This window comes from Mirounga angustirostris, unplaced genomic scaffold, assembly GCF_029215605.1.
Source record: "Mirounga angustirostris isolate CCGP_5_RB_7025 unplaced genomic scaffold, mMirAng1.0.hap1 SCAF_15, whole genome shotgun sequence".
Lineage (NCBI taxonomy): Eukaryota > Metazoa > Chordata > Mammalia > Carnivora > Phocidae > Mirounga > Mirounga angustirostris.
The window spans coordinates 80,735,835-80,763,701 of NW_026991723.1; the positions used below are offsets into that span (position 1 = coordinate 80,735,835).

The 27,867-nt window shown below is 51.9% G+C and overlaps 1 protein-coding gene across 2 annotated transcripts; it reads left to right on the plus strand.

Moving 5' to 3' along the window:
- On the plus strand, positions 1-27,554 carry GSN (gelsolin). 2 transcript variants are annotated; one of them, XM_045883052.3, is made up of 17 exons: positions 1-179; positions 2,370-2,574; positions 3,298-3,452; positions 9,423-9,584; positions 11,107-11,256; positions 12,616-12,705; positions 14,901-15,033; positions 16,493-16,581; positions 16,773-16,988; positions 18,668-18,801; positions 21,338-21,428; positions 22,640-22,810; positions 23,449-23,623; positions 24,687-24,811; positions 25,004-25,081; positions 26,687-26,747; positions 27,175-27,554. In XM_045883052.3, exons 1-17 carry the CDS (start codon positions 51-53, stop codon positions 27,342-27,344), a joined length of 2,334 nt encoding a protein of 777 aa, XP_045739008.1. In that variant the 5' UTR covers positions 1-50; the 3' UTR covers positions 27,345-27,554. The 2 variants fall into 2 exon arrangements, with proteins under 2 accessions (XP_045739008.1, XP_064435533.1); XM_064579463.1 differs by lacking the exon at positions 1-179 and adding an exon at positions 244-300.
- The last annotated feature ends 313 nt before the right edge of the window (positions 27,555-27,867 follow it).

Genomic DNA, 27,867 nt, shown 5'->3' on the forward strand with positions numbered 1-27,867 from the left:
GACCCGGAGATCGAGGCTGCCGACTGGGGTCTTCTGCCGCCGGCGCTGCCATGGCTCCGCACCACTCTGCGCCCGCGCTGCTCTGCGCGCTGGTCCTGGCGCAGTGCGCGCTGTCGCCGCCGGCTCTCGCGGCCACCGCTTCGCGGGGGGCGGCCCAGGGGCGGGTGCCCCAGGAGCGGGTGAGTGCCCGGGGGGCCCGGGGGCTCCCGGAGTAACTCTCTATTGTAAGTTCTTGCAGATACAGCGCTAGGAAAAGGGGAGTAATTCAGGTCTAGAATGGAAAAACTGTTTTGTTGCTTTGTAAGTATCTCTTGCTGCTTGCGGGGCTCCCGTGGATTGAGGGTGGGAGCCTCAGGGCGCCTGGCTGTTACCCTCCCTAGAGGCTAACCTCACCTTGGCCGGATTTCTTGTTCCCTAGCCTCAGCCTTTTGATTTCTTACCCATCTCCGCCCCCTGATTTCTCCTTTTCCCTCTGCCTGATTTCTCTCCCCTCTTCTGATTTTTTTTTTTTTTTTTTTTTGTCTTGAACAACATTTAAACCCTGATGTTTCAGGAGACACTTTAGGATCTTGAAGGGCCTGAGGCATGGAGAGGTGGAAGTGATTCTGCCAAGGACCCCTTGGTTGAGGGTTGAGGCTTTGACAGTGACTGCTGATCCTGAGGATGCCGCGTGAGGGAGGTGGCGTGCATCGTGGAATGAGAAGCCAGGGCCCTGCTCTGTTACTGGATGGCAGAGTGACCATGGATAAGTCACTTCCCTTCCCCAACAGTGTGGGACACGAGAATCTCTCTCTAAGATTCCTCCCAGCTCTGATATTCTGTGAATAACTAGCAGAGAATGTACTGAGTTGTCTTCCCAAGGAAATGGACAAAACTACATGCAGTAGCCAGTAGCCGAGACAAAGGCCTCAAATAGTTCTTCGATATTTCCAAAGCCTCAGGGCTTAGACTCCCAGCTCGGCGTTGGCCCAGCCCTGGGGTCAGTCATGTGCGGGCTGAGGTAGGCAGCAGATTAGGAATAGCAGAGTCAGGGACCACTGCACAGTTTGCGATGATAAATTTGTCAGGCCCACGGGCAGGGATCCTCCCCAATAGAAGCGTGCTGGGTGGTCACTTACCTTGCCTCCTCAGGTGACCCAGAGCCCTCCCGCCCCCAGTCAGCTGAGAGTTTTAGTTATAGGGATGTGTCCTGTCCTTGGACCCATCTTCTGATTTTTTTTCTTTCATTTCAGATGCTTCTTTCTCATCTGATTTCTCTTTTCCCTCTCCAGTATTTCCCCCCTCTTTCTTGTATGATCTCACCTCTGTCTGCTTATCCTCATTACTATTATTTTTTCTTCCTTCCCTGATATGTCTGCCATGTCTGGTTTCTCCTTCTCTCTCCTGTTTTCCTTTTGTGTTTCTCCACCCCTCTGCCTGAGTGCTCCCCATCTGGTTTCCCTTAGATCCGTCCTCCGGCCTGAGGTGACCTGTGCCTGCTGATTTCTGCCGTCCAGCTCCAGGCTAACCATCCTGCTCTGCTCCATCTCTAGACCCTGTGCATGTCTGACGGGCTTTCCCCCATCCTTGACCACCTCATCTCCAACAGGCTCCTACAGACCCTGGCTGCGTCCTCTCCACCTTTCCCAAGAAATGGAATTGGGGGTGGGATGTTGGTGGGGGGGCAGGAGGGAGGAGGCAGACAGCTCAGGAGGCCACTTGGGCTCAGCCATCTAGATCCTTCTTGGGAGTGTGATGGGGATATGGATGGGACATGGGAAATCTTCCAAAGAGCAAAAGCAAACAGGCTGTGTGACCTTGGGCCAGTCTCCTCTGTTTGGGCCTCAATTTCCCTATCTGCAGAATGGGGTTGGATAATGAGCTCTCTGAGGACCCTTCTAGTTCTAAGAGTCGCTGAGGATGCTGGAAGGGAGCACACTGAACCCCTAGAGACCCCAGATTTACCTTTGCCATGTGAGGGGTTCTCCCTATGGTTCCAGAACTTCTGCTCTTGGAGCTTGCGGGCAATGCCTGCTATGCCACTTCCTAGCCGGGGGTCCTTGGCAGAATCACTTTCACCTCTCCATGCCTCAGCTGCCCCATCCAATTGGCACTAAGAAGGGGAGGGAGAAAGAAGGTAGAGCCTTCTGTCCCTCCATCATCAGTGAGCTGAGTAGGCAAGACAGACTCTGGTCAAGGACAGGGTTTGGAGCCTAAACTCTGCCCTGTTTGCTCACTCCCAGAGACAGGGGTAGGCTCGCCTCCGGGATGGGGAGAGTCAGAGGCTCAAGTGAGATGCTCTTGGGGCTGGAAACCACCCTCCCTCGTGTCCTGGGGTCTCTCCTCGCCAAGGCTCCTGCCTCTGCTCAGGCTCCTCCTGTCTCTTCCAGCCCAGCAGCATGGTGGTGGAGCACCCCGAGTTCCTCAAGGCGGGGAAGGAGCCCGGCCTGCAGATCTGGCGCGTGGAGAAGTTTGACCTGGTGCCTGTGCCCCCTGGCCTCTATGGAGACTTCTTCACGGGCGACGCCTACATCATCCTGAAGACGGTGCAGTTGAGGAATGGGAACCTGCAGTATGACCTCCACTACTGGCTCGGTGAGGCCCCCTCCCCGTAAAGCGTGGCCCCTGGAGGCATGGTCCCCAGGAAGCGCCACGGGAACTAAGAGACTGTTGAGCATCAGATATGTGCCAGCCCCTTGGCTAATGGTGTCCCGGGACTCTAGAGCCAGCCTGTCCCAGTTCAGACCCCGGCTCTGCCCTTTGGCAGGCCACCCAGTGCCTCTGTAAAGGGGATGTGGTGATGACACCACACGACCTCACGGGAGGGTTTGAGGGTTAGAGAGGTTACCATGGTGCTCAGAGCTGGGCTGACGTGGGGCCCCTGGAGCCCCTCCACACTTCCCTGGCTCACTTCCAGCCACACCCCAGTTTGCCCTTCGGAGTCAGGAGCCTGGAGTCCCCGCTCTGCTGGGTGACTCCATAAATCCTGCCTGCTCTTTGCACCTCACTTTCCTAATCTGTGAGTTGAGCCACTGCCTCAGGCCCTACTTCATGTCTAGAGGTCTGAGAGTGAGTATGCAGGGAATGAGAGAGGTGAGCGTGGGGGACGTGTTAGAGCTGAGAGGACTCTTAGAGACATGGAGTCCAGCCCCCACTGCCCCATTATACAGATGGATCAACTGAGGCCCACAGAAGGCAGGGGCTTGCCCAGCTTCTACAGCCAGGCCAGGGTAGCCCTGGGGGCTCCGGACTCCTCTTCCATGGGAGGCTGGGACTGCTTTTGGGAAGCCAGGCTCACGCTGTTCTGATGCCCCCTAGGCAATGAGTGCAGCCAGGATGAGAGCGGGGCGGCTGCCATCTTCACAGTGCAGCTGGATGACTACCTGAATGGCCGGGCCGTGCAGCACCGTGAGGTCCAGGGCTTCGAGTCGGCCACCTTCCTGGGCTACTTCAAGTCTGGCCTCAAGTACAGGGTAGGTCCCAGGCATCAGGGACAGAGGCACCAATGGCAGAGCCTCACTCCGGTCCACCCATCTCTCAGCCTTGTGGGGTGATGTGGCAGACGGGTCAGAGCTCGGCTTTTGGAGCTGGCTAGGCCTGGGTTTGAATTCTGGGCCTTACTAGCTATGTGACCTTGGACAAATCACACTGCCTCTCTGAGCTTCTGATTTCTTTTTTTTAGAGATTTTATTTATTTATTTGACAGAGAGAGAGACAGCGAGAGCAGGAACATAAGCAGGGGGAGTGGGAGAGGGAGAAGCAGGCTTCCCGCGGAGCAGGGAGCCCGATGCAGGGCTCGATCCCAGGACCCTGGGATCATGACCTGAGCCGAAGGCAGCTGCTTAACCAACTGAGCCACCCAGGCGCCCCTGAGCTTCTGATTTCTTATCTTAAAATGGAGAGAAGAAAATTCATCACTTCACAGGGTTGTCTTCCTAGCCCCAGCAGCGAGGGGTGGGAACCCAGCCTATCACTTCCCCAACAGTCCTGTTCCTACACCCATTAGTGCTTAGGCCCTGCCAACAGAAGGCCCCATGTTAGGTATTTGAAAGGGTACCCTTGACCACATTCCTCATTATTTTCATCAGAATCCCCCTTGAACGTGAACTCTGAGGAGTCTGAGCCAACACAGAGCTCTTCCCCTGCAACCCTCAGCCAGGTGGGGCTAAGCAAAGCCAAGCTAGGAGCTCTGAGAGGCTCTGCCCTAATATGCGTGACAAGCCAGCCACTTGGTGTCTCTGAGAGCCTCCCTTTCCTCCTTAGTTACGTGAGAGCCTGTTGTACCCTCCCTTCACTCCTGGAGAGAGGATTTGATGAAGGGTAGCTGGGAAATGCCTTGCCCAGGGCTTGGCACCCTGGAAGGGCTCAGGGAAAGCTGTAGGTTTACAAAGCTGCAGTTCTCTTCGGTCAGGATAGGGAGGGGATCACAAGCTTTGATAGCCAGATGAGCCTTAATGTCAGAGTCCAAAAATCTTATTTGAAGGTAGGGAGGGAAACTGAGGCACAGAGAGGTGAAGCAACTGGCACAGGGTCACACAGCAAGTCGGTCCCAGAGCCAGGACTAGAACCAAGATCTCCTGACTCCCAGCATTCTTTCCACTACACCAATGTGCCTCTCATGAGCGGGGTTCTCATATAGGGGTGAAGCCCCATCTGTGCTGTTGATGTGCTGTGTGACCTTAGAGAAGTCATTGTCCCTCTCTGGGCCTTAGGGTCCTCTGTGCCAACAGGGTCTGAACAGGAGTCTGTTCAGGTGAGGGCACAGGGGATTGGATAATGGGAAAGCATTCTGGGATCCAGATAGCCAAGGGTAGGGTGTGTTCTGGGAACAGGGACTCGGGCCTGGGCTGGGTGGAGCTGGGCTGGATAATGCCCCCTGTCTGCCAGGTTATCCATACCCACAGCTCCTCCTGCTGAGCTGTCCAGCTCCACCTTCCTCCTTTATGAGGCCTTGGTGTATTAAGAAGAAGAGGTGAGGTGGTTGGGAACCAGGCCCCAGAGCTGGAGAAGGACCAGGCCTTCTTACAGTTCTTAGATCAGGAAGTGGAAAGAGCACTTGACGAGGAGTAAGGGAGAATGAGGTTCAGCACCCGAGGCTACTCCCTGTAACTGCCGTGAGGCTTTGGGCTGGTCGGGTGCCTCTGGCCATGTGCTCTCACGTATTTATTGAGCCCCTGTAACAACTGTGCCTGTTGATTGTTGCTGCTGTGTGGACACAACAGCTTCACTTCTGGACAAGGTTAGCAGCTTACACAGCTGGTAAATGACGGAGCTGGGATTCAGTGTGAAGGGCCTAGCACAGAGCTCACTCAGAGTGAATGTTTCAAGCCTCCCTGGTCTCTGATCTTCGTGCAGATGGGGCCTCGGAATCTGCGTGGGTAGCAAGCCTCCTCTACCCTCTGGTGCTTTTTCCAGGATGTTCTTGGACCATACTCTGAGGAATGCTCCAGGGAGCATCTGGGACTGGATTTGGGACTTCAGTCCTGAAAGGCCCAGGCTCCTCCTGGTGGAAATGGGAGGTCCAAAGCTGGTCCTGTTTTCCACCTTCTGCAAGTCCTCCAGCTGCCCCCGCACTTGGCAGGCCTAAAGTTCTTGGCCTGGCGCCCTCATCAATTATAGATCCCTAAGGAGCAGAGCTTGTTACGCAAGACTTGTTCCTGTGAAAGCCTGCTCCTCGGAACCAATTCTGTCCTCAGGGTGTGAGAAGGGGCAGGGAGGGGACAGGAGCCACTAGAAAGGGCTGTCGTATGGCCTGGCCCCTCTTGTTCTGTAACCCCCCAATCCTTAAAAGTACTGCACTTTCCAGAATCGGTCCATCTCTCCTCCTCTTCCCTGTCCTCCTCCACCTCTCAAGACAGAACCCTAGAGACCCTTTGTGGCTGGGTTATTTGAAACCCTTTGTTCAAACAGAATCCAGGCTGAGCTGAGTCAGAGAAGCCCCTGGCCCCACCGAGCCCTTCCGGGCCTCCCTCCCATTTCTTAGATAAGGAACCCAGAGTTCAGGGGGCTGGAGGGGACCAGCCCCAGTCAATACATTTTTCTTTGTTTTATAAGCAGTTTAACATTTTAAAAAATGAAAGATCTTTGTAGCTTTTTTTTCTTTCTCTGACTACAAGAGTAATACAAGCTTTTAGTAAAGTGTCAAACATTATAGAAATACAGGTTTTAGAAAGTGAAAGCTCTCCATGATTCTACTTTTAGAGATATACACCAAATTCAACTTTACAGATATATATATATACATAATTATATATATCTATATATCTATATATATAGATCTATCTATCTACTATCTATATATATATCAAATGGATAATGTTTCTCTCTGAACATATAGCTATGTATATTCATGTATAGATAGGGAACTATCTATCTATATATATCATATATATATATATATATATATATATCTCATCACTTTAATTTGGAAAGTGACTTTTAAGACCATCCTATTGAATTTTGTTCAAATAATGTGATGCCAATCTCGGCCTAATAATTAGACCATAGAAAGCAACAACCAATTCTGAAGGTTACAGTGAAAATTTCCACCCCCTGTACTTTTAGATCCACTAATGTCTTCCAAGAGCTTGCTTTTATCTTTCTGTTCATGTTTCCAAGTCTAATTTCCTAGATTGGTAAGTTAATTAATCAGGAGATTCATGTCCACCATCATGAAATATCAAGCATCCTTTTACTTTATAAATTCACATACAGAGAATTTATTGAAACCGAGGTTTATGACATAAAACAACCCTTTTCCTTTTTAAAAAAATGTTTCTATTTTTAAATAACAAATAAAAGGCATCCTTGAACAAGTGAATAGTTCAGAAATGTATAAAAAAGAGTTAAGGGCCTTTCTCTTCCGCCATGTCCCCATTGTCTCCTCTCTGAGGAATCCATGGAAATGGTTGGTGCGTCATTCCAGCACCTTTTGGAGAAGCTTTTCAGATCCACTGTCTTTTTAGAATGAAGTGCTTGGATCAGGACTGTCTGTGGACACTCAGGAGTTCCTGGGCTGGTAGACGGGCAAGGCTGGATCCCTGGAAGGGCAAACATGGGAGTACTGCCACCAACTAGCTGGGACCCTGGGTTTAGGGTGTAACCTCTTTAGACCTCAGTTTTCTAGTCTGTGAAGTGGGGCAACGAGAGTCCTTTCCTTAGGGGCTTGTTGTGAGGACCCGATTGCATGTCTGTAAAGCAGGTGCCCCAGCTCCCGGGCATGGACTCCCTAAGTGGCAGCCTCTGTGGTCATTACCAGGTGAGCGCAGGGCTTTGCATCTTCTTCCTCAGCTGCCCTTCCTCACCTGCCCCCCAGCGAGAAGGCCCTTGAAGTAGAGTGGAAGGAAAGGCTCTGTGAACACCTTGGGCAGCCCTGCTCAGCCCAAGGGGATGCTCTTGAAAGGCCTCATGCTGGTACCAAGAAAGGACACCAGGGGGCGCTTCACTCACAATAGGAGAAACCACTCTTCTATTGGACCAACTTTGCTCTGAGCAGTGCCTTGTTGCTGCCTTCCATCCTGGGTGACCCTAGTTACCTTTGCTCTAAGAAAACCTGATGCTGGGGAAAGAATGTGGGCTTTATGGATTCAGTCACACCTGGGTTCGAACCCTAGCTCCATCACTGACTAGCTGTGAGCTCTTGGGTAAGTCCCTTCGTTTCTGGACTCCACTTTCCTCATCTGTAAGATGGAGATAAGGACACCGTCCTCATAGATGATGCGAGCAACATGCCCAGCACAGTAGGCATTGCACCACCGCTTTTATGCTGCTTACTGTGTGTGGACATAATAAGAGCCCAATTCAAACTCGCTCCCTTGGTCCCCTTGCCCTCATGGAATCTGTGCCTCAAATCAGACTTGGCTTTGCTCTGCAAAGTGAGGTGGCAAAGAGGGGCCTGGACGGGGTGGCCACACTTCTGGCCTTAGTGGGAGCCCTTCTGCCTACACCCCGATGGCACGTGGAGCAAGCTTGGGAATAGGAGGTGAAGTTTCCAGCCTGAGCTTTGCTGTACACTTGCTGACTGCCCTTGAGCGAGTCACTTCACATCTTTGGGCTTCAGTTTACCATGAGTAAAATGGCAAGCTCTGTAAGGACCTTGTCACCTCTGACTTGTCATACTGGGGCTGGGGACTGCTGGGGAGAAAGCCAGCCCCCTTTACCTGGTTTCTCCTGAGCCGAGCGCAGTTCTGACTACTGCAGGGCAGGCCTACTGAAGGCCCCTTCCCTGGGACTTGGTGACCGCTGCAGAGCCTGGCAGAGCAGGGATTTCTGTCCCCATTTCAGAACAGAGAGGCCTGAGGCTCGGAGAGGGGAAGAGACTTACCCAGAGTCACCCACCACTGTAGTGGCAGGACAGGGACTTGACCCTGAGGTCGGTGCTCTGTACTTGGATGGGACTTGCTACAGTACGGCAGGTGGAGAGAGAAGGGGGGTGTGGGTTGGAGCCATCTTCCTAGAGAGCCTGGAAGATGGGAAAGCTTGGAATGAGCATTTCTCAAAATGGCTTTGCAAGACACTTGAGCTGCAAGCAGGATGCGGTGGAGAAGGCAGTTCTTGATTCAGTAAGGTCAGGAAATGCTGCATAAAGCAAAAGGCGGACAGCCCATTTCTTTACCACAGGACTTCTCAGAGCCTGTGTTATGCTGATGTGCACTGTGTAACGAACGGTCAGGGAGCCAGTAAGAAGCATTCCCCGTGGGCGCCTGGGTGGCTCAGTTGGTTAAGCGACGGCCTTCAGCTCAGGTCATGATCCTGGAGTCCCTGGATCGAGTCCCGCATCGGGCTCCCTGCTCGGCAGGGAGTCTGCTTCTCCCTCTGACCCTCCCCCCTCTCATGTGCTCTCTCTCATTCTCTCTCTCTCAAATAAATAAATAAAATCTTTAAAAAAAAAAAAAAAAAAGAAGCATTCCCCGTGGTGCCTGGGTGGCTCAGTCCTTAAGCGTCTGCCTTCGGCTCAGGTCATGATCCCAGGGTCCTGGGATCGAGCCCCGCATCGGGCTCCCTGCTCGGCGGGAAGCCTGCTTCTCCCTCTCCCACTCCCTCTGCTTGTGTTCCCTCTCTCGCTGTGTCTCTCTCTGTCAAATAAATAAATAAAATCTTTAAAAAAAAAAAAGAAGCATTCCCGGTGCTTCTGTGATCCTGGAACCCTTTCCTTGCAGAATAACTTGGAGGACCAGAGTTCCTTAGAACATTCCTTGGGAAATGCTGGTTTTGAGAAAGGAATGTCTGTAGCTTTTCAATTCAGGCAAGTGGCCCCAGGGGTCTTTGTTAGTGGAGTATGAGATTCAAAGGGGTGGCAGCTGATAGAATCTGACCAAGGAATCTGCTGGAAGGCCGCTGGTCCACAGGCCAGAATTTCCTTCAATTCTCCCCTCTCCCCTCCCCCCATATCTGCTTCCCTGGACACTTTGCCCTGGACTGACACTGTCTGCTTGACCCAACAGAAAGGAGGCGTGGCATCAGGATTCAAGCACGTGGTACCCAATGAAGTGGTGGTGCAGAGACTCTTCCAGGTCAAAGGGCGGCGTGTGGTCCGTGCCACCGAGGTGCCCGTGTCCTGGGAGAGCTTCAACAATGGTGACTGCTTCATCTTGGACCTGGGCAACGTGAGTCCCGCCCTGCCTTTTCCCAGGGGCCCCTGAGATGCTTCTGGCCTGGCCGGGCCTGACTCTGGGGAGGGGGACACACCCATGTGAACACATGCAAAGACATGGGCAGGCAAGCCCCAGGGACAGCAGCCCCCGTGTAGACACATGTTCTGTGCACGAGCCGGACACACCTGCAGAGACTGGAGGACAGAGGTGCCCAGCATGCATAGACTCCCACGTGTGCAAACTCAAGCCCATCATACACAGGTGCACAGACCTTGTGCATAGTGTACTCGGACTTCGACTGACCTATAGATTCCCCGACATCTTGTGTTCATATGCACATCTCATGTGCCTTACGTATAGTCATTCACAAATGCAGGCATGTGCGAAAACTATCGGCTCTTGCCCACCAGACCCAGACATGCGTACCATGATGAGTGCCTACAACAGAGGCTTGGGTGTGCTGTTCAAGGACCCACATCTATGTGTCTCATGCATGTAGTTGTGCATGCACATTTGTATATGGCAATGTGTGTGGGATGTACTTACCCCAGCCCAGCTTACAGATGTGTGATGCTTGGTACACATTCTTGACATCAGGTGTACTCATCCCTGCAAATGGACATGGCCAGACATTCCACCGCCACCTCATCTATGTATGTGGTGCAATGTCCATGCAAACACAGGCAAGTATATTTAGTGTGAGCCTTTTATTAAAGTATAATAGGTACACAAAAGAGTGTGTGAACCCTGAGTGTATAGCTCAGTGGATTTCTCAAAGTGAACACACTGGTGTAACCGACACCCGGATCAAGAAACAGAATGTCCTGAGCTCATAGAAGCCCTCTCCTGTCCTCATCTAGTCCCTTCAAGCCCATGGGTAACCATAATCCCGAACTCTGAGCAGCGTAGCAGGGTTCCACCCATTTCTGAACTTTATGTACATGGAATCATTCTTTCTTCTGTCTGATCTGCCTGCCCACTTTTGATCAACATTCTGTTTCTGAGATCTATCCATATGGCATTTAATTATAGATTGTTCATTCTCCTTGCTATGTCACACTGAACTGGGCGGATGTGCTCCTATTTATCTATGCTTTTATTGTTTATGGGCACTCAGAAGAGTTTCTGCTTCGAGGCGATTCCAGGCGTGCCCCCCTGAATGTTCTTGCGTGGGTCTTCCGGGGCATGTGCAAATGCACGTCCGTGGAGTGTGCGTCTGGGAGGGGTGCTGTCAAAGATAGCAGTACATGGAGCTCTAGTAGCTACAGCTAAATGGTTTTCCAAAACGGTTGTGCCCATTTCCGCTCCCACCAGCTGGCAGACATTTTTATGCCCATTCCAAGCTGTGCAGTCACACACCCTGGCGCACACGGATCACGCCCGTTGTGCTTGGGTGTGGGCATGTGCGTGCCCCATCAGCCTCGTGGGCAGGCCGAGAACGAGGTGGGCATACACACCCCCTCCTGGCCGTGTCACTGGGCGGGGCTGATAGGAAGGCTGGGGCGCTGCCTGACACAGGGTCCCCGCCCTACAGGACATCTACCAGTGGTGTGGCTCCAGCAGTAACCGATTTGAGCGGCTGAAGGCCACACAGGTGTCCAAGGGCATCCGGGACAACGAGCGGAGTGGCCGGGCCCGAGTGCACGTGTCGGAGGAGGGCGCTGAGCCTGAGGCGATGCTCCAGGTATTTGGGCCGCATCCCGGGGGTGCAGGGTGGGGCCGAGCGTCAGTCTCGGATGCTCATTTTGTCCTTCCATCAGTTGGGCAATCGTGAGGCGAAGTTGTTTTTCCACTAAGCTGGGACTCCTCAGAGAGTGGGGAAGAGCAACTTCCCAGACAGTTCCCAGACTCTGCGGAGAGGTGGGGCTGGAATCCCAGGGCCTGGTGCCTTCTGGGGTTGTGAGCCACACCCTCCAGCTGGGAGGGCCAGGTCCTCCCAAGGAGCTGAGGAGGAGGGTTATGGCATCTTCTGAGAGCAATCCTGGAACTGGAGCCAGATCAGAAAGAGACAACTGACCCAATCCCCTCTTTCCTCTTCTGATCGTTCCTAGTGATTTTTTTTTTTTAAAGATCTTATTTATTTATTTGAGAGAGAGAATGAGATAGAGAGCATGAGAGGGGGGAGGGTCAGAGAGAGAAGCAGACTCCCTGCTGAGCAGGGAGCCCGACGTGGGACTCGATCCCGGGACTCCAGGATCATGACCTGAGCCGAAGGCAGTCGCTTAACCAACTGAGCCACCCAGGCGCCCACGTTCCTAGTGATTTATGGCCCATTCAGGCAATTGCAGGATGGCACTGCCCCCCGTTGTGCTTTGAGGACATATCAATAGAGGCAGAATTCACCAGGAAAAGGAGGAGACCATAAGCTCTGCTCTATGCCCTTTGGCTCCTACTTGTCTGGGGGCGTTGAGTTCCACTTTTTAGGAAGAGCGGAAGGTTATTATGGGGAGGAGCCTGGACACCAACCATGGCTTGGAAGCGGCAGTAGCTGGGGCTGTTGACTCTGGAGTAGCCCAGAATGGAAGAGTGAAAATAGGCTGTGAAATCACAGGGATCTGGGTTCCAATTCTGACTTAGCTACCTCATAGCTGTGTGTACAAGTTACTTGAGCTCTCTGGACTTCAGGTTCCTCCTCTAAAAGGAGAGTGATCATCGGTGCCTCATGGGTGTGAGCATTAAGTGGGATCACCTAAAGGTGTGGCGGGGGAAGGTGTTTATCATTCTGAGAAAGCCTGGGAGGAAATGGGAGCATGAGTATTTGAAGGCCTGTGCTGGGGGTGGAGGAGCTGGGTGTTCTCACGGAGCTCCCGGGGACAGGGCAACAGGGAGGGAAGGACTTGACAGGCAGCTCTGGTCGAGACCCGCACACAGGAGACATGTGAAGAGATGCAGGACGTCTCTGGAGGGGGTCCTACCCTTAGTGGAGGGTGTCACGGTGGATGCCCGGAGTGTCCTTGCCTGCCTGGGGAGGGAGCTCTCTGAGGAGCCCAGGCCCCTCCCTGAGGTCAAGGCCGGACTTTCTTCCCTCTCTCATCTCCTGCAGGTGCTGGGCCCTAAGCCGGCTCTGCCTGCAGGTATGGAAGACACAGCCAAGGAGGATGCGGCCAACCGCAGGCTGGCCAAGCTCTACAAGGTGAGCCTCAGCTGCTCTGTCCCCTGGGTGTGGTGTCAGGACAGGGAGGCGGGGGACTTGGTCTTCCCGAGCTCTGCCGCCATGGGACCCGAAGCAGAGCACCCTCGGGCGGGGGCTCGGCTCCCACATGTCTCCAGCGGACATCCAGCTACTTCCTTTGCCTTCCTACACCAGGAATAAGAGAATTTGATCAACTGTAGGTAGACACATTTACATCATGCTCATCTGTGTCGTCTTGGGCGGCACGTAGTCTTTCTCTAGGTCTCAGTTTCCTCATCTGTAAAGTGGGTGGGGAGTAGGACAGTAAGGCCAACTTTGCAGGATTTCTAGGAGTCCACAGAGAAAACATGGGAAAATGTTTAGGAAAATACTTGGGGAAATACTATAGAACTGGGCGTGTGTGTATGTGTGTGTGTGTGTGTGTAGTTACTTTAGTTATAATTTATTTCTTGTGATTTTTAAAACTCAGGCTGAGCTTGAGCTGAGGAACTCTGGCCTCATGACTGAGCTCTGGGTGAAAGCCTGGCCTAGCCCATGATACTCATGTCAAGCCCTCAGCTTATTTGTGGTAAAATCACAACAAAATGGGGTGCATTTTCCATCACCTCCAAAGAAACACCACATTGATTTTTATTCTGATTATAAAGAAATGTATATTCATTGAAGAAAATAGTAAGCAATACTCCAGAGCATAAAAAGAAAATTAAAGTCAATGAAGTTTCACTAGTTTAAGATAACAAGTACTATTTTTAAAATGTTTTAATTATAAAAGTAACAAAACTCAATTTTTAAAAAACCAGTCTCTCCCGTACCCTTTTTAAGGGTTACCATGGTTACACAGCTATCATTTTAGTGAAAGAAGGTCCAGATTACATCTTTCTGTATCTAATTACACACTTTTCCACCTCTGTTTGGTATAAATGGATCCAAAGTATTCATGCTTTTCTGTGACCTTCTTTTTCCCTCTCAGCGTGGCCGGGAATATCTTTCTACAACAGTGATCTAGATGGCCCTTTGTAGTGGCTCTGTTGTATTCTATTTTATGAATGTAAGAATCTCAACAGACATTTATGGACACTAGGATGTATCCACCCTTTCTGATTGCAAATAGTCCCTCTCTGTGCACTTGTGCTGAGTAAAGCCTTAGGGCAAGTTCCCAGACGTGGATTTTGGGGTCAAAGCCTGAATAATAAGTCAGTGATTGAAAATACCAGTTTTGGAGTCAGATTGCCTGTCTTCGAATCCCAGGATGGCCTTCTAGCTGTTCAGTTACTTAAACCTCTCTGTGCCCTGGTTTCCTTGTGAATAAAATGGGGGACACTGTAGGACTATCGCAGGGTTGCTACAAGGATTAAAGGAGTTCTACAATGGCATAAATTATTAAATTATACAAATTGCTCAGAACAGTGCCCAGTGCATAGTAAGTACTCAGTAAGTGTAGAGCGTTTGTTACTTAAAGTTCTGATACATTATTAAACTGCACTCTGGAAGGGCTCCCAGATTATCTGGAACCTTGTCAACACTGGGGATTGTCAGTGTTTTGAATTTTGACTAGCATGGCACACTTTCATTTTAATTTCCTGAAAGCTTTTCATTTTGGAATAATTTGAAGGTTTGCAGAAAAATTGCAAAGATAGGATGGAAGGTTTCCACATATCCTTCATCCGGCCTTTCCTTAACATCTTACCATAACCAGAGACGTTTGTCAACACCAAGAAACTGACACTGATTCAACACTGTTAACTAAACAACAGACTTGATTCGGGTTTCCCCAATTTCTCATTCCCGATTCCAATCCAGGATACCACACTGCATCTGCATTTATATCTTTCTACCTTCGTTTTTTGTTTTTTTTTTTTAACGAACGACATTGACTGTCTCCTCGGCCAACTGTACAAATCTCCTGTGCCACCTGCATGCCCACGTCTTACCCCACTTCCCTTTCTGTGTGCAGTTTCCACGTTACATGTGTATGTGGGTTGCAGGTGTGATTTTTGGCAAAGCAGAGAAGGGGAAAGAAAACCTGAGTATACCTCAGAGCTTGGGGACGTGGGTCTGGGTGTTACTCTCCCGTGTTTTGGGGGTGGCCGCTGGGATGTGGGCCAACCCATGTGTCAGCCTGGGGGTCCCACCTGGGCAGGCCGAAGTGGTGGAGGTCACTCATGTTCTGGGCCTCCTGTCCCTCGTCCCCTCAGGTCTCCAATGGTGCGGGCACCATGTCGGTCTCCCTCGTGGCCGATGAGAACCCCTTCGCCCAGGGGGCCTTGAGGTCTGAGGACTGCTTCATCGTGGACCATGGCAGAGATGGGAAAATCTTTGTCTGGAAAGGTACTGGGGGCAGGGGAAGGGTTTCTGACAGCCCCCAGGCCCTCGTGGGAGCTCCTACAGCCCTGGGAGGGTAGAGTGTGTGTGGCAGGCACCCTGGGGCACAGCAGGCTCCAGAATAGCAATCGAGTCTTGTTCTGAAGCCAGTGGCTTTACAATTGACTCGCTTTGTGATCTTGGGCACTTGACTTACCCTCTCTGGGCCTCAGATTTCCCATTTGGGCTAAAACCAGTGTTTCCCATGTATGTTATAACACCAGTTCTCTCAGAGGCTAATTGGCAGCCTGTAAAGAAAAAAAAAAGTGTATATTTCTGTGGTCAAATAAGTTTATGGGCAACACTGCTAACAGGCTTGTTTACTGCAGGCCTTTTAAGAACCTTTAACTTGCTAATGTATATTGGGGCTTTTCACAAAAGTGATCTGGTTTCTATTTGGGAAATGCTGTGCTAGGGGTCCATGGAATCTGTGGGGAATGTCCTGTGGGATTGATGATGAGAGGCTCTTGGAAAACGTTGGCCCAGATGCTTCTGAGAGGACCCCATCGGCATCCTGCTTGGATGCTCTACCATTAGTCCTGGGGACGAGGACAGAAGGGGGAGGGAGGCAGTGGGTGCACAGAGAAGGGCAGAGAGGAAGAGAGAGATTGAGCACTTATGGCCATTATTATTATTATTTTTTTAAAGATTTTATTTATTTATTTGAGAGAGAGAGTACATGAGAGGGGTGAGGGTCAGAGGGAGAAACAGGCTCCCTGCCGAGCAGGGAGCCCGATGCGGGACTCGATCCTGGGACTCCAGGATCATGACCTGAGCCAAAGGCAGTCGCTTAACCAACTGAGCCACCCAGGCGCCCGGCCATTATTATTATTCTTTGGACCCCTCAGCCTTGGCAGTAGGAAGGCTGGGGACTGCGGGTTGGCACCTGCTGGCCAGGAGCTGTGCAGGCATGGGGAGGCTCTCAGGTTGGCATGAACTTCAGACTGGGGAGAGGGGGGAGGCCCCCACTGTGGACAGGTGGCCTAGGAGCAGGAAGGGGGCCCGAGGGTGTGGTGTGTGGACTTCAGAGTCACAGCTTTCCCTCTTGCTGTGTGGCCTTGGACGAGTCAGCTAACCTCTCTAAGACCCTGGTTTTCTTATATGTCAGTGGGACAAGTTAATAATGATCTTCATCACAAAGGGTCATTGTGTGAATTAAATGAAATCAGCTATGGACAGTTCTGAGCACAGAGTGCATGCTCTGTAAATGGGCCACAACGGTTGCTGTGGCTACTACCATCACTTAGGACGCCCAGCTGGACCCCCAGGGGCTCTAGGAGCAGTCATCTCTGCGGGGAGGGGTCTGGTCTTGGCTGTCTGCAGCATCAGAAGAGTAGGGAGGGAGGTTCGGCTGCTGCTTCCGCTGGACCATTGGATGTTAGGACATAGCACTGACGCCGGGTGCGTCACCCCCACCTGCCGACAGGCAAGCAGGCCAACATGGAGGAAAGGAAGGCTGCCCTCAGAACGGCCTCCGACTTCATCTCCAAGATGGACTACCCCAGGCAGACCCAGGTGAGCCTTGGAGCCAAGCCGCACGGGGAGGACAGGTCCAGGTCGGCGGCGGTGGGGCTGGGGCGGGCCTCCCCTCCCCGCCTCAGTGCGGACTGGGTGTCTGAGTCTCCTCCGAGGACCTCTGCCTGGCAGCCCCTGTCCTCAGGGGGACCTGAGCCCGGCCCCATCCTGCCCTTCCCTCACCTGTCCAGGTCTCCGTCCTTCCCGAGGGTGGCGAGACCCCGCTGTTCAAGCAGTTCTTCAAGAACTGGCGGGACCCAGACCAGACAGACGGCCCAGGCTTGGCCTACCTCTCCAGCCACATTGCCAATGTGGAGCGCGTGCCCTTCGATGCTGCCACCCTGCACACGTCCACTGCCATGGCAGCCCAGCACAGCATGGATGACGACGGCTCAGGCCAGAAACAGGTGCCTGGGGGATTGCGTGGGGGTGTCCAGGCCCCTCCTGTGCCCCCTCCCAGGCACCTCTGGCTCATGCATTGCCTCCTGCTTCCCTGAGGCCCTTCCTCTATGAGGTTTTGACCACAGTCTTGGTGGTTGGGATTCTTTTGCCTCAGTTAATTTTTACAGCCAATATACCCCAAGCACCTACTGTTTGCCAGGCCCCAGGCCAAGTGTCTCAGACGTCACCCTGCCAGCAAGGAGTGCCTGGTGCAAGCACAGCAACAGCTGATTGCTCAGACCTGTGCTGTCGGTGGAAGACTGGAGGCGAGCACACAGATTATGGGAACAGAGAAAGGGCAAAAGGGGTGGGGTGGTTGGAACAGTCTTCACAGAGATGGGGACCCTTCTGTTGGGCCTCAGAGGGTGAGTCAAAGTTTGCTGCCAGAGAGGAAGAATGGTGGGTATTCCAGGCAGGGAACTGTCCCAAGAGCATAGGGCTGACTGCATCCTCAAGGAAGGGCCTTGAATGCCGTGTCCAGGACCATGGACTTGATCCCATAACCAGTGGGTGCAAGTGAGGGTTTTTCTTTTTCTTGCTTTAAAAGCAGACATGCAACAAGCTCAATTCTCTGCGTTCAAAACTTGCTGTGAAAATGAATTAGAGGCAGGAAAATGAAGGTTGAGACCCTATGAGGAGATGTTTGTAATTGTATAGGTAAGAGAAGACAGCCTGGCTCCCAGGAAGCCACGGTGAAGATGGAGGGGTGGGGGCTGGGGTTCAGAGATGTTTATGAAGTAGAGTCTACTTGTTTGTTTCTATTCTACATGATAGAAACAGCAAAAGTGTTCATTTTTATTTATTCTTATTTTTGCCATTGGTATAATTATCATTCATTCATACTTCAGTGGGAGGGCAGGATGCAGTAAAAATGTTCAGGGTAGCACAGGTGAAAAGAGCTCTGGCAGCCTGGCTGAGTGACCCTCACTCTTCTCACCTATAAAATGGGGTTTAATCCCACCCCTCACCTAGAATTTTCAAGGTCTGGAGATTCTTGGTCTTGGAGGGCGCAGTGTCTCCGAAGTACCACCAGGTGGCGCTGCAGGACCTCATGACCGCTTGGGAAAACTGTCACTGGAGCTCTGGGAAGACACGTGCCAGCAGGGTCATTCTGAGGTCACCTAGGGATGCCCCTGCTTCTGGAGGTGATCTGTAAAATCCAGATAACTCCCTAACGATGCCGATGACCGTATCGCTAATAATCACTCAATCACAATTCTAATAATGAGAGTGGCTGCCAGCTACACGGCGGTCGTCTCCCTGTGCCAGGCACTGTGCTGGACTTCCGAGAGTGAACTCACTTGATCCTCACGACCCTTGGAGGTGGGCACTCACTGTGTTACCCTCGCTGAAAGCACGGCCTAAATACCACCGTGCAGCTCCCCATGCCTGTGCTGACCACTCCGAGGAGGAACTACGGGGTGGGGTGGGGGTGTCATGTAAGGATCCGGGGTTTGAATCCTAGTGGCTCAGTGATTGGGGCAAATTCTTTAGGTTCAGCCTGAGCCCAAGTGGAGCCGCGTATAAAAAGCTTGTCCTGTTGTGTAACCCTGACCCACCACCCCGCGGTTCCCCACTGGCCTGAGTTGGGGGGGTCTGGGTGGGGGGAACGGCACCGCGTCTGAGCCTGGCCTTGTCCTGGCAGATCTGGAGAATCGAAGCCTCCAACAAAGTGCCTGTGGACCCCTCCATGTACGGGCAGTTCTACGGTGGGGACAGTTACATCATTCTGTACAACTACCGTCACGGTGGCCGTCAGGGACAGATCATCTACAACTGGTGAGGCTGTGGGGTCATGTGCTGGGGGATGGGATGTGGGGGGGGCTCCGACTGGGCCCTGAGCGTGGCATGGGGCTGAGAGGCCTGCGGTGGAATGGCTACACTGTGAGGGAGGGCTCCTATCCTCGAGGCAATGCCTCTTGTCTTATTTCTCGTAACAACGTTTAAACCGTTCTTCCAAAAATATGACATGTCCATTGTAGGAGATGCAGTGAGTAGGGAGAAGCAAACAGAAGACCCCTCCCACAATTCCACACCAAGCACTGTACCTACCACGTGTTTTCTCATCTAAAAATTTAAATTCCAAACGAAGGGGGAGACAAACTATGGGAGACTATGGACTCTGAAAAACAAACTGAGGGTTCTAGGGGGAGGTGGGGTGGAGGGATGGGTTGGCCTGGTGATGGGTATTAAAGAGGGTACGTATTGCATGGAGCACTGGGTGTTATACGCAAACAATGAATCATAGAACACTACATCAAAAACTAATGCTGTAACATATGGTGATTAACATAACATAATAATGAAAAAATTCTCTTTAAAAAAAATTTTTTTTAATTCCATTAAAATGGGCAATGCATTCACAAAATTCAAAAATCAAGACAATAAAAGGGTATCTGTTGAGAAATCTTGTTCCCATCCCAACCCCCTTCACCCCATTCTCCAATCCCCACCCCTCTGTAATGGCTTTCATTTGTTTTTTATATATATTCTTCCAGTAATTCTTCCTGCAAATAGGACTATATTACCTAGTTCCCGCCCTTCCCTACCCTTCAAAGGATAGCATACTGTGTATATTGTTATGTACTTTGCTTTTTTCACTTAGTACTTCCTGGAGATGGACCCATGTCAGTACGGAGGGTATTTCCTTGTTCTTTTTTTTTTTTTCTTTTACAGCTGCATAATATTCTGCTGTGTGGCTACACTGTTGCTTGTTTAACAAATTCCTTGTGAATGCATACTTGGGTTGATTCCAGTCTTTTGCTATTACAAGCATTGCTATGATTAGTGACCTTTAAACAAATATCATTTGAATGTGTAGAAAAATGTCTGTAGGGTAAATTCCCAGAAGTGGGATTGCTGGATCAAAGACTAAATGCAGTTGTCATTTTGATAGATGGTGCCCAGTTTCCCTAGATGGACTTTGTAGCATTTTGCGTTCCCAGCAGCACCAGTGAGTCTGTTTCCCCATGGCCTCACTGGTGGACTATGTTGTCAAACTTTTGGATGTTTGTCAACCTTATCGTTGATAAGACAGTATCTCAGTATATTTTTAACTTGTATTGCTCTTACTATACCATCTCAAAACTTTTTTTTTTAATTGATTTATTAGAGAGAGAGAGAGAGCACATGAGAGGAGGGAGGGTCAGAGGGAGAAGCAGACTCCCTGCTGAGCAGGGAGCCCGATGCGGGACTCGATCCCGGGACTCCGGGATCATGACCTGAGCCGAAGGCAGTCGCTTAACCAACTGAGCCACCCAGGCGCCCCTCAAAACTTTTTGATGATGGTTGGATGTCTTCCTCTTTAAATTTTTTGTTTTGACATAACTTGAGGCTTCCTGAAAAGTTGCAAAAATGGTACAGTTTCCATGTACCGATTACACATCTCCCTCCCTGTGGTATCTTACCTAACCAGAATACAATGATCAAAACCAGGAAATTAACATAGTATGCAATACTATTTACCAATCTGTAGACCTTCCTTGGATTTCACCAGTTGCCCCACTCATGTCCTCTTTCTGGCCTGGGATCTAACCCAGGATCCCATATGGCACTTAGGCATCATGCCTCCTCAGTGATTAATCACCAAGTCCTAATCTGTGACAGCTCCTCAGTCTTTTCTCTCGTGACTTTGGTACTTTGGAAGAGTGCTGGTGGGTTATTTTGTAGAACGCCTCTCCATTTGACAACGTCAGACTTTTAAAAGCAGCTTCAAAGAATTTTTTTTTTTGACTAGGTAATACATACACATGGTACAAAATTCAGAAGGCATTTTTTTAAAAAACGGTAGCTGCGTCCTCAACTTGATTTGTCAGATTTTGTTTGCTTCTATAGATAACACATTAGTTATGGGAAATTTGGACAGTATAGGAAGAGGTGGGGTGGAAAGCGAAGCCCCTGCCCAATCTCCCCTCTCAGGGCGAGCAGCTTGGATCCTTTTGGGGGACATCTGCACGGACTTCTCTGAGCAGGTTCACATGAGGCTATGAGTACTGATGTCTTTTCCCTGCGAAGGGGCTCATGTCCCACTTGCTGTTCTCTGACCTGTCTGTCCCCTGTGAGAAATGTCCTGGCCGCCTTTCTCCGTCTTGGCATCTCCGGGCACCTTCCCTCATGGCTGCTCTGCCTGGGATGAGCCCCCTGGCCCCCCACAGGGCACATTTAGGATAAGAGACCACTGGTTTTGCTCAGATCTCAGAAGAAGGCCAGGTGCTGCGCTGGGATTGTGGCGTGTGGGTTTCTCAAGGCCCGGGACCAGGGAGACACTCTGGGGTTCTGTGCAAACCTCGGTGCTGAGTATCACCTCCTCTCTCAGGCAGGGTGCCCAGTCCACGCAGGATGAGGTCGCTGCGTCTGCCATCCTGACTGCCCAGCTGGATGAGGAGCTCGGGGGGTCCCCTGTGCAGGTGATGCACCTCGTCCATGGGGTCACTCCTCTAGCTGACTGTCCACCCACCCCACAAACATTTGTGCAGGGCTCCCGTGTGCCCGACACCATCTGCAGCCCTGAACACACAGGTCGCGCCCCTGCGCTCATATGGTTTGTAGTGTGGGGAGGAGAAAGATGTTCAGACATTCAGGAGAGGCAGTGTGGCCACTCAGTCAGAGGGCGGATGTGGAGGCAGCCTGCTGTCTTACCTTTGAACCCTGTCTTACTTCTGGGCGACCAGGAATGAGTCACTTAGCCTCTCTGTACCTGTGTAGTCTCAAAGTATCCTCTCTCTGCCCCAGGATTGCCTTGCAGATGAAGAGTTAATCTTAGTAAAGCATTTAGAGCCATACCTGGCCCCCATAATAGTCCCCAGTTACATGTGTGTTAAGTAAGGACATAATAGATCCCTGGGAGGATCTAACTGGATTAGACAAGGACCTCCTTAGGAAGATACTTTTCTGCTGGGACCCAATGGGTGAGTAGGAATTGGGCAGGCACATTTCAGGCAGAGGAAAGAGTATATGCAAAGGCACTGAGGTCAGAGGGGGCATTGAGCAGTAGACCAAGGGACCGAGTGCCATGAGAGAAGTCTCGAGAGGTACGCAGAGGGGCCAGACCACCCAGAAGCCATGGTGAGGATTGACCTTAACCCTGAGAACAAGGGGATATTGCTCCCTGGTAAATGTGATGTGAAGGGATTTATAGGTTTAAGAGGTCCCTCTGGCTGTACAAGAGGGGTCTCTCCATGTCTAGAAGCTCTATTCTCACCCCTCTGCCGTCTTTCATGCCCTGAGCTGGCGTCACCATTCTGGAAGAATGTCCATGAACAACCCATGTGTTTCTATTTAAGGGAATATTTGCAAACATTGGTTCTCTTTGTTCTTGGACTAGACTCAGGGTCAGCAAGGCAGGTCCTCATGGGAAGGGAGGGCAGCCGAGGCAGTGCCCGGGGGACGTGAGGCAGTGGCGTTGTCTCCAGCTTCCCGGGGACTCCCCATTTCCCCGCCCAGCTCCCGTGTGCTGTGGGGTCATGCGCCCCACCACGTGCAGACACCTGCGTGCTGGCCTTGTTTGGAGGATGGGCCTGGGCCACGGTGGTTGGGCTGGGGGGTGAGCTTGCTGCCGCACGGAAGGACAAATGCCCGCACTCTCCTTGCCTGACTTGCTGTCCTGTCACCCTGCCAGAGTCGTGTGGTCCAAGGCAAGGAGCCAGCCCACCTCATGAGCCTGTTTGGCGGGAAACCTATGATCATCTATAAGGGTGGCACGTCCCGTGAGGGCGGGCAGACGGCCCCTGCCAGCACCCGCCTCTTCCAGGTCCGGGCCAGCAGCTCTGGAGCCACCAGAGCCGTTGAGGTAAGGCCCAGGCCCTGAGCCCCAGGAGGGACTGGCCTACTTGAAATCTCCATGCTCGATGGGCAGATGTCTGGGCACAGGACTGGTTGGGGGAGGGGGCGGTTGGGTCAGGAGTTAAGAAGGAGGTTTTTGTAACTTCCCTGGCCTGGCAAGCAGAATTGTATGTCTTAGACTTCCTCATGTCTCAAGGATGCCCGGGGCTCCTTGCATACCTTCCATAATGGAAAGTTCACTACCTAACAGGTAGTCCATTCTTCACCATCTGGACACTTCCTGATTATATGCCACGTGGTCTCTGTCCCTTTTATGGCAGAAGATGCAGACCTTAACATACTCCTACAGGATGCTCAGAGCAGCCTAGAGGAGAATGGGACTATCACCTCCTTTGTTCTGGGCACTCAACTTCTGTTAATGCAGCCCAGAATTCTAGAATGACCGTGTTGAGCCACAGCACGTTAATGAATCATGGGAATCAACTAAGCCCTTCATTGTCCAAAGTCTGTGCTCTCAGCTGTGATGGGGGTGCTCTTCCAAGTCTCCATCTAAGAGCTGGTCCTGCTGCAGGGTCTCCTGGGCAGTAAGGAGGGGGCTGAGGACTTTTGGTCTGGTTTCTGATTAATCGAGCGCTGCCTTCCCAGATAATTCCTAAGGCTGGTGCGCTGAACTCCAATGATGCCTTTGTCCTGAAAACTCCCTCGGCCGCCTACTTGTGGGTGGGTGCCGGAGCCAGTGAGGTGGAGAAAACGGGGGCCCAGGAGCTGCTCAGGGTCCTGCGGGTCCAACCTGTGCAGGTGGCAGAAGGCAGTGAGCCAGGTAGGAGCTGGGGGCGGAGGGGCCTGCTGCTCTCTGGGGACTGCAGCTCTTAGGTTCCCTCCCTTCTTTCTGCTTGGGGGGTGGAGCTCTGGATCCTCACCCCTTCTAGTGCCTGTCCCCGAAGGAGTGCTCAAGAAAAGCAGGTTGAGGGCTATGGTCAGTGAGAGGGAGGCCTTCAGGAGCTACGAGAAAGGAGAGTTCGGTGTGGGCTGGGGCATTCAAGGAGGGCTGCTGGAAGAGGTGGTCACTTGCTAGGAAGCCTTGAAAGACAGGCAGAAGTAGCAGCCTCTCCTAATCTTCAGAATCTCCAAGGATAGAATTGCCACAAGCCTGCTCTGTTTCCCGAATATAGGTGGGAACATCTTCTTTACGCCAGCCCTCAGTCTCTCTGCTCTTGCTATGAGCCCATTCCTTCCCGCCTGATGCTCAGTAGAAGTGGGGAGGAGCAGCTCAGTCTTCAGCTGCACTGTCCAGTGGGACTTTCTGAGAGGCTGGACATGTTCATACCTGCCCAGGTCCAATATGGTGGCCACTAGTCACATGTGGCTACTGAGCACTTGAAATATGGCTCCTGGGAATTAATGAGAATGAGGAACGGAATGTCTAATTGTATTTAATTTTAATGAACTTAAATAGCCACATGTGGACAGAGCAGGTGTAGTGGAAAGAATCGAGGGGGGTGGGGTGGGGTGGGTTGGAGCCCGACAGGATTTGTACCCTGGCTTTCCCACTTACTAGCTGTGTGATGTTGGGTGAGTGGATTACCCTCTCTGAGGCTCCGTCACCCTGTCTGTTGAGCAGGGATGATTATCCCCAGCCCACAGTGCTGTCGTCATTCAGAAGCCAGAGGTAGTCCTGCCTGTGTGCGTGCTGCCAAGTCAGCTCTCTGGTCTCTGTTTCATCACCTTCAGATTCCCTCAGGCCCTCTCCCTCTCTGGTCCCCTGGGTGGAGGGGGGTTGAGAGCACTGGGTCGTTCTAGGGCAGGGTTTTTACCATGGGGTCCGATGAGCGTGCTGGGGGAGGTGGTGTCAGGGGACCAACTGCTGTGGTCTCCCCTCACAGACAGCTTCTGGGAGGCCCTGGGCGGCAAGGCTGTCTACCGCACGTCCCCGCGGCTAAAGGACAAGAAGATGGACGCCCACCCTCCTCGCCTCTTTGCCTGCTCCAACAAGATCGGACGTTTTGTGGTGAGCCCCCGCGGAGGTCTCTGCCTCTGCTCCCCCATCCCCCATGGGGAGGCGGACAGCATGGAGGAAGGATCCCCTGCCGGCTGGAGCAACTCCTTCCTGGGTGCAAACCCAGGGAGCCCAGTCAGGGGAAGGAGCCTGGGGGGAGCGGGGGCTGGTGAGCTTTCATTAACCCCTTCTGTTCCTTCCCAGATCGAAGAGGTTCCTGGCGAGCTCATGCAGGAAGACCTGGCCACAGATGACGTCATGCTCCTGGACACCTGGGACCAGGTGGGTGAAGGACAGAAGGTGTAGGCTGTCTGGGCTGAGGGAGTGGGAGGAGCTAGACATCCAGCTCTAAGATCAGTTGCCAGGTATTACTGGAAAGGCCCCCGTGCTGCAGTTGAGTTCCTTCCCCCTTCTGGGCCTCCATTTCCTCCTCTGCAAAATGGGAGTGATGGTACCTACCTTGCCTCATTCACTAAGATGAGATGTAGATTAGATCACATCACAAACTGCAAAGTACCATATAAATGCAAATCAGTTGACCAGCGTTCTCTCCCAGGCCTTAGCGGAGTGTGAACTCTTACTTTAAATCTATTGATGAAGAAACTTGAATTTAGCATGTCATATGCAGGCATAAACTGTCCACAGAGTGACATCTGGAAGTTTCAGACTGCATCTCCTTCTGTTTTAGAAGGCTCTGAGCTCTCTGCTTCTTCTCCTAGGGAAGACTATTGTGTAGGACCGGATGGGGATGGAGCCATTCAGTCGACTAATATTAACTGAGCACCTGCTTCGTGCCAGACACTGATCCGGGTGCTGGGGATAGAGCAGACACTCCCCTGCCCTTACGGGGCTTACGTTCTCGTGGGGATGGCAGTCAATGACCCTTCCTATCAGCGTTATCGGTTACAGATGGCAGGCCCAAAGGCATAAGTCTCCCCACTACCTCTGCTTGGGATGCCCACTGGGAAGATCGGTGCCAGAATGTTCACAGCTTGAGCCCTTCAGCTATTGTTACCATTTGCTCCCCTGGCTACATAATCTGTTCGTTCATCTACTTATTCATTCACTCAGCCAGCATTTCCTACACCGTCTTCTACAATGCTGGAGTCCTATGATGAACAAAATAGACACAGTACCTGCCACGAAGGGGCTTCTAGCTCAGCAGGGAACACATTTGTAGATAAGAGAAATCAAGTCTGGTGTTTTATTGTCTAATATCAGTGTATCAGTGACAGGTGCTTTTTAAAATATGTTAGAGATGCATAAATATGTTTGTATTACAAAACTTGCATTCAAGCTCAAAACTTCTACTTTTTCCAAGCCTTAGACCTATGCAGCCCAGACACACAGAAATGGCACGTAGCAGGCTCAGGGCATATTTGTTGTGAGCATGTTTGGCCACTCACTTGCTGATCCCTATAGAGGGATCATTCATGCACTTCTAGAGAAGGATCTCAACCTCCGTGCCTGATGCACGTGGTCAGCAATGTTAGTGAGTGAGGGGCTGGGATGGGGGGGACACGAGCTGCTGGAGCTCGAGGCAAACTGGAACTGCTCGTCTGAAGTGGGGGCAGGGGAGCTGCTGCTCAGCTTCATCCACACAAAGGTGAAGGCCAGATCCTCCAAGTTTTCAAGAGAACTGGCAACTCTAGATGTTAATGTAAGCTGGTAATTAAACTTGTCTAAAAAGACGTTGCAGACCAACATGTGATGGTGGGTAGGCTGACAAAGCATGCTGGTGGGTCACCAGTTTGCAGACTTGGTTCCAGATCCTTCCAGTCCTGGTCTGTGGGCTCTGTCAGCTGCGGGCTGTGTCCCACATCCAGCACCCGGACCCTCCCTGTGGCTGGGACCTTCCTACCCGCCTCATTTCACATCTCACTCTAGGTCTTTGTCTGGGTTGGAAAGGATTCTCAAGAAGAGGAGAAGACAGAAGCGTTGAGCTCTGGTGAGGACCGAGTGTGCCTGTGGGTCTGTGTCCTGTGGTGTGGTGGGAACAGCTTCCCACATGGGTCTGGGGAGTTTCTGACTAGAGCCCTAGTAGCTGACCAGATCTGATTGGGAGCTGGAACCCTAAAGCTGGTTCTTTACTATCTCCCAGTAGGGGAGAGCAGGAGTGAGAAATGATATAAACTTTGTGAAGGAGGAAGTTGAACTGTGACCCCTGTCCCTTCTGGGGTTCACAGGCAGGGTGGTGGAAGAGAGCCATGTGGGGTCATTGCCCTTAAGGGATGGTGGTGTCTAGTGCAGGGACTGGGCATTGGAGACAGTAAAACCAGAAGCCTAGGCAGCTCCTGCCCCGAAGCACCTCTCCCTGGGGAAGGAGTCACTAAGGATTTCTGGGGTTTCCTTTTCCTGCACATGTGTATCTACAGCTAAGCGATATATCGAGACGGACCCAGCTAATCGCGACAGGCGGACCCCCATCACCATCGTGAAGCAAGGCTTTGAGCCTCCCTCCTTCGTGGGCTGGTTCCTCGGCTGGGATGACAGCTACTGGTCTGTGGACCCGTTGGACAGGGCCATGGCTGAACTGGCAGCCTGAAGGAGAGACCCCACCCCTGCCCCCCGTCAGTGCCTTTTCTAACAGTCCATCCGTCGGAGACCTTACAGCGAGCAGGGCCTCTCTGGTGTGTGTGAGTGTGTTTTTACCGTAGCCTAAAACAGCCACGTGAAAATTCAGGGTCCTTGCGAAAATTGTCTCAAGTATCTGTGCTTTTGGAAAATTGAATTCAATAAAAAGCTTTTGGAAGTGCGTGAGCCTGCCACGGCCCCGTCTGTCCTGGTGATTCTTCTGGAAGTGCCCAGGGAGGGGCCTTGCCTTTGCCCTTGCACTGGTGGATGAGCTTCACTCATGCTGGGTGTGAATCCTGGACCTTCGAGAAGCTGATGCCAGGATGAGGTGGGACGTGCAGAGAGATGGCTCCAGGGGAACGGCCTATGTGGAAGGGACTCGGGAGGGGGCCCACCCCAGATGGCTGTGTAGCCCAGGCAAGTCTGGCAGAGCTTGTCGGGGAATGCTTGAGCCAAAGGAAAAAAACAAAAAGACCCAAAACTGCCAAAAGAAA

Bases quoted from the DNA above. Each gene is read 5' to 3' on its own strand.
- GSN (XM_045883052.3), top strand. From the start codon at position 51: ATGGCTCCGCACCACTCTGCGCCCGCGCTGCTCTGCGCGCTGGTCCTG. The intron at 16,582-16,772 runs GTGAGCCTTGGA...TCACCTGTCCAG, and splicing joins ACTACCCCAGGCAGACCCAG to GTCTCCGTCCTTCCCGAGGG. The intron at 22,811-23,448 runs GTAAGGCCCAGG...CTGCCTTCCCAG, and splicing joins GAGCCACCAGAGCCGTTGAG to ATAATTCCTAAGGCTGGTGC.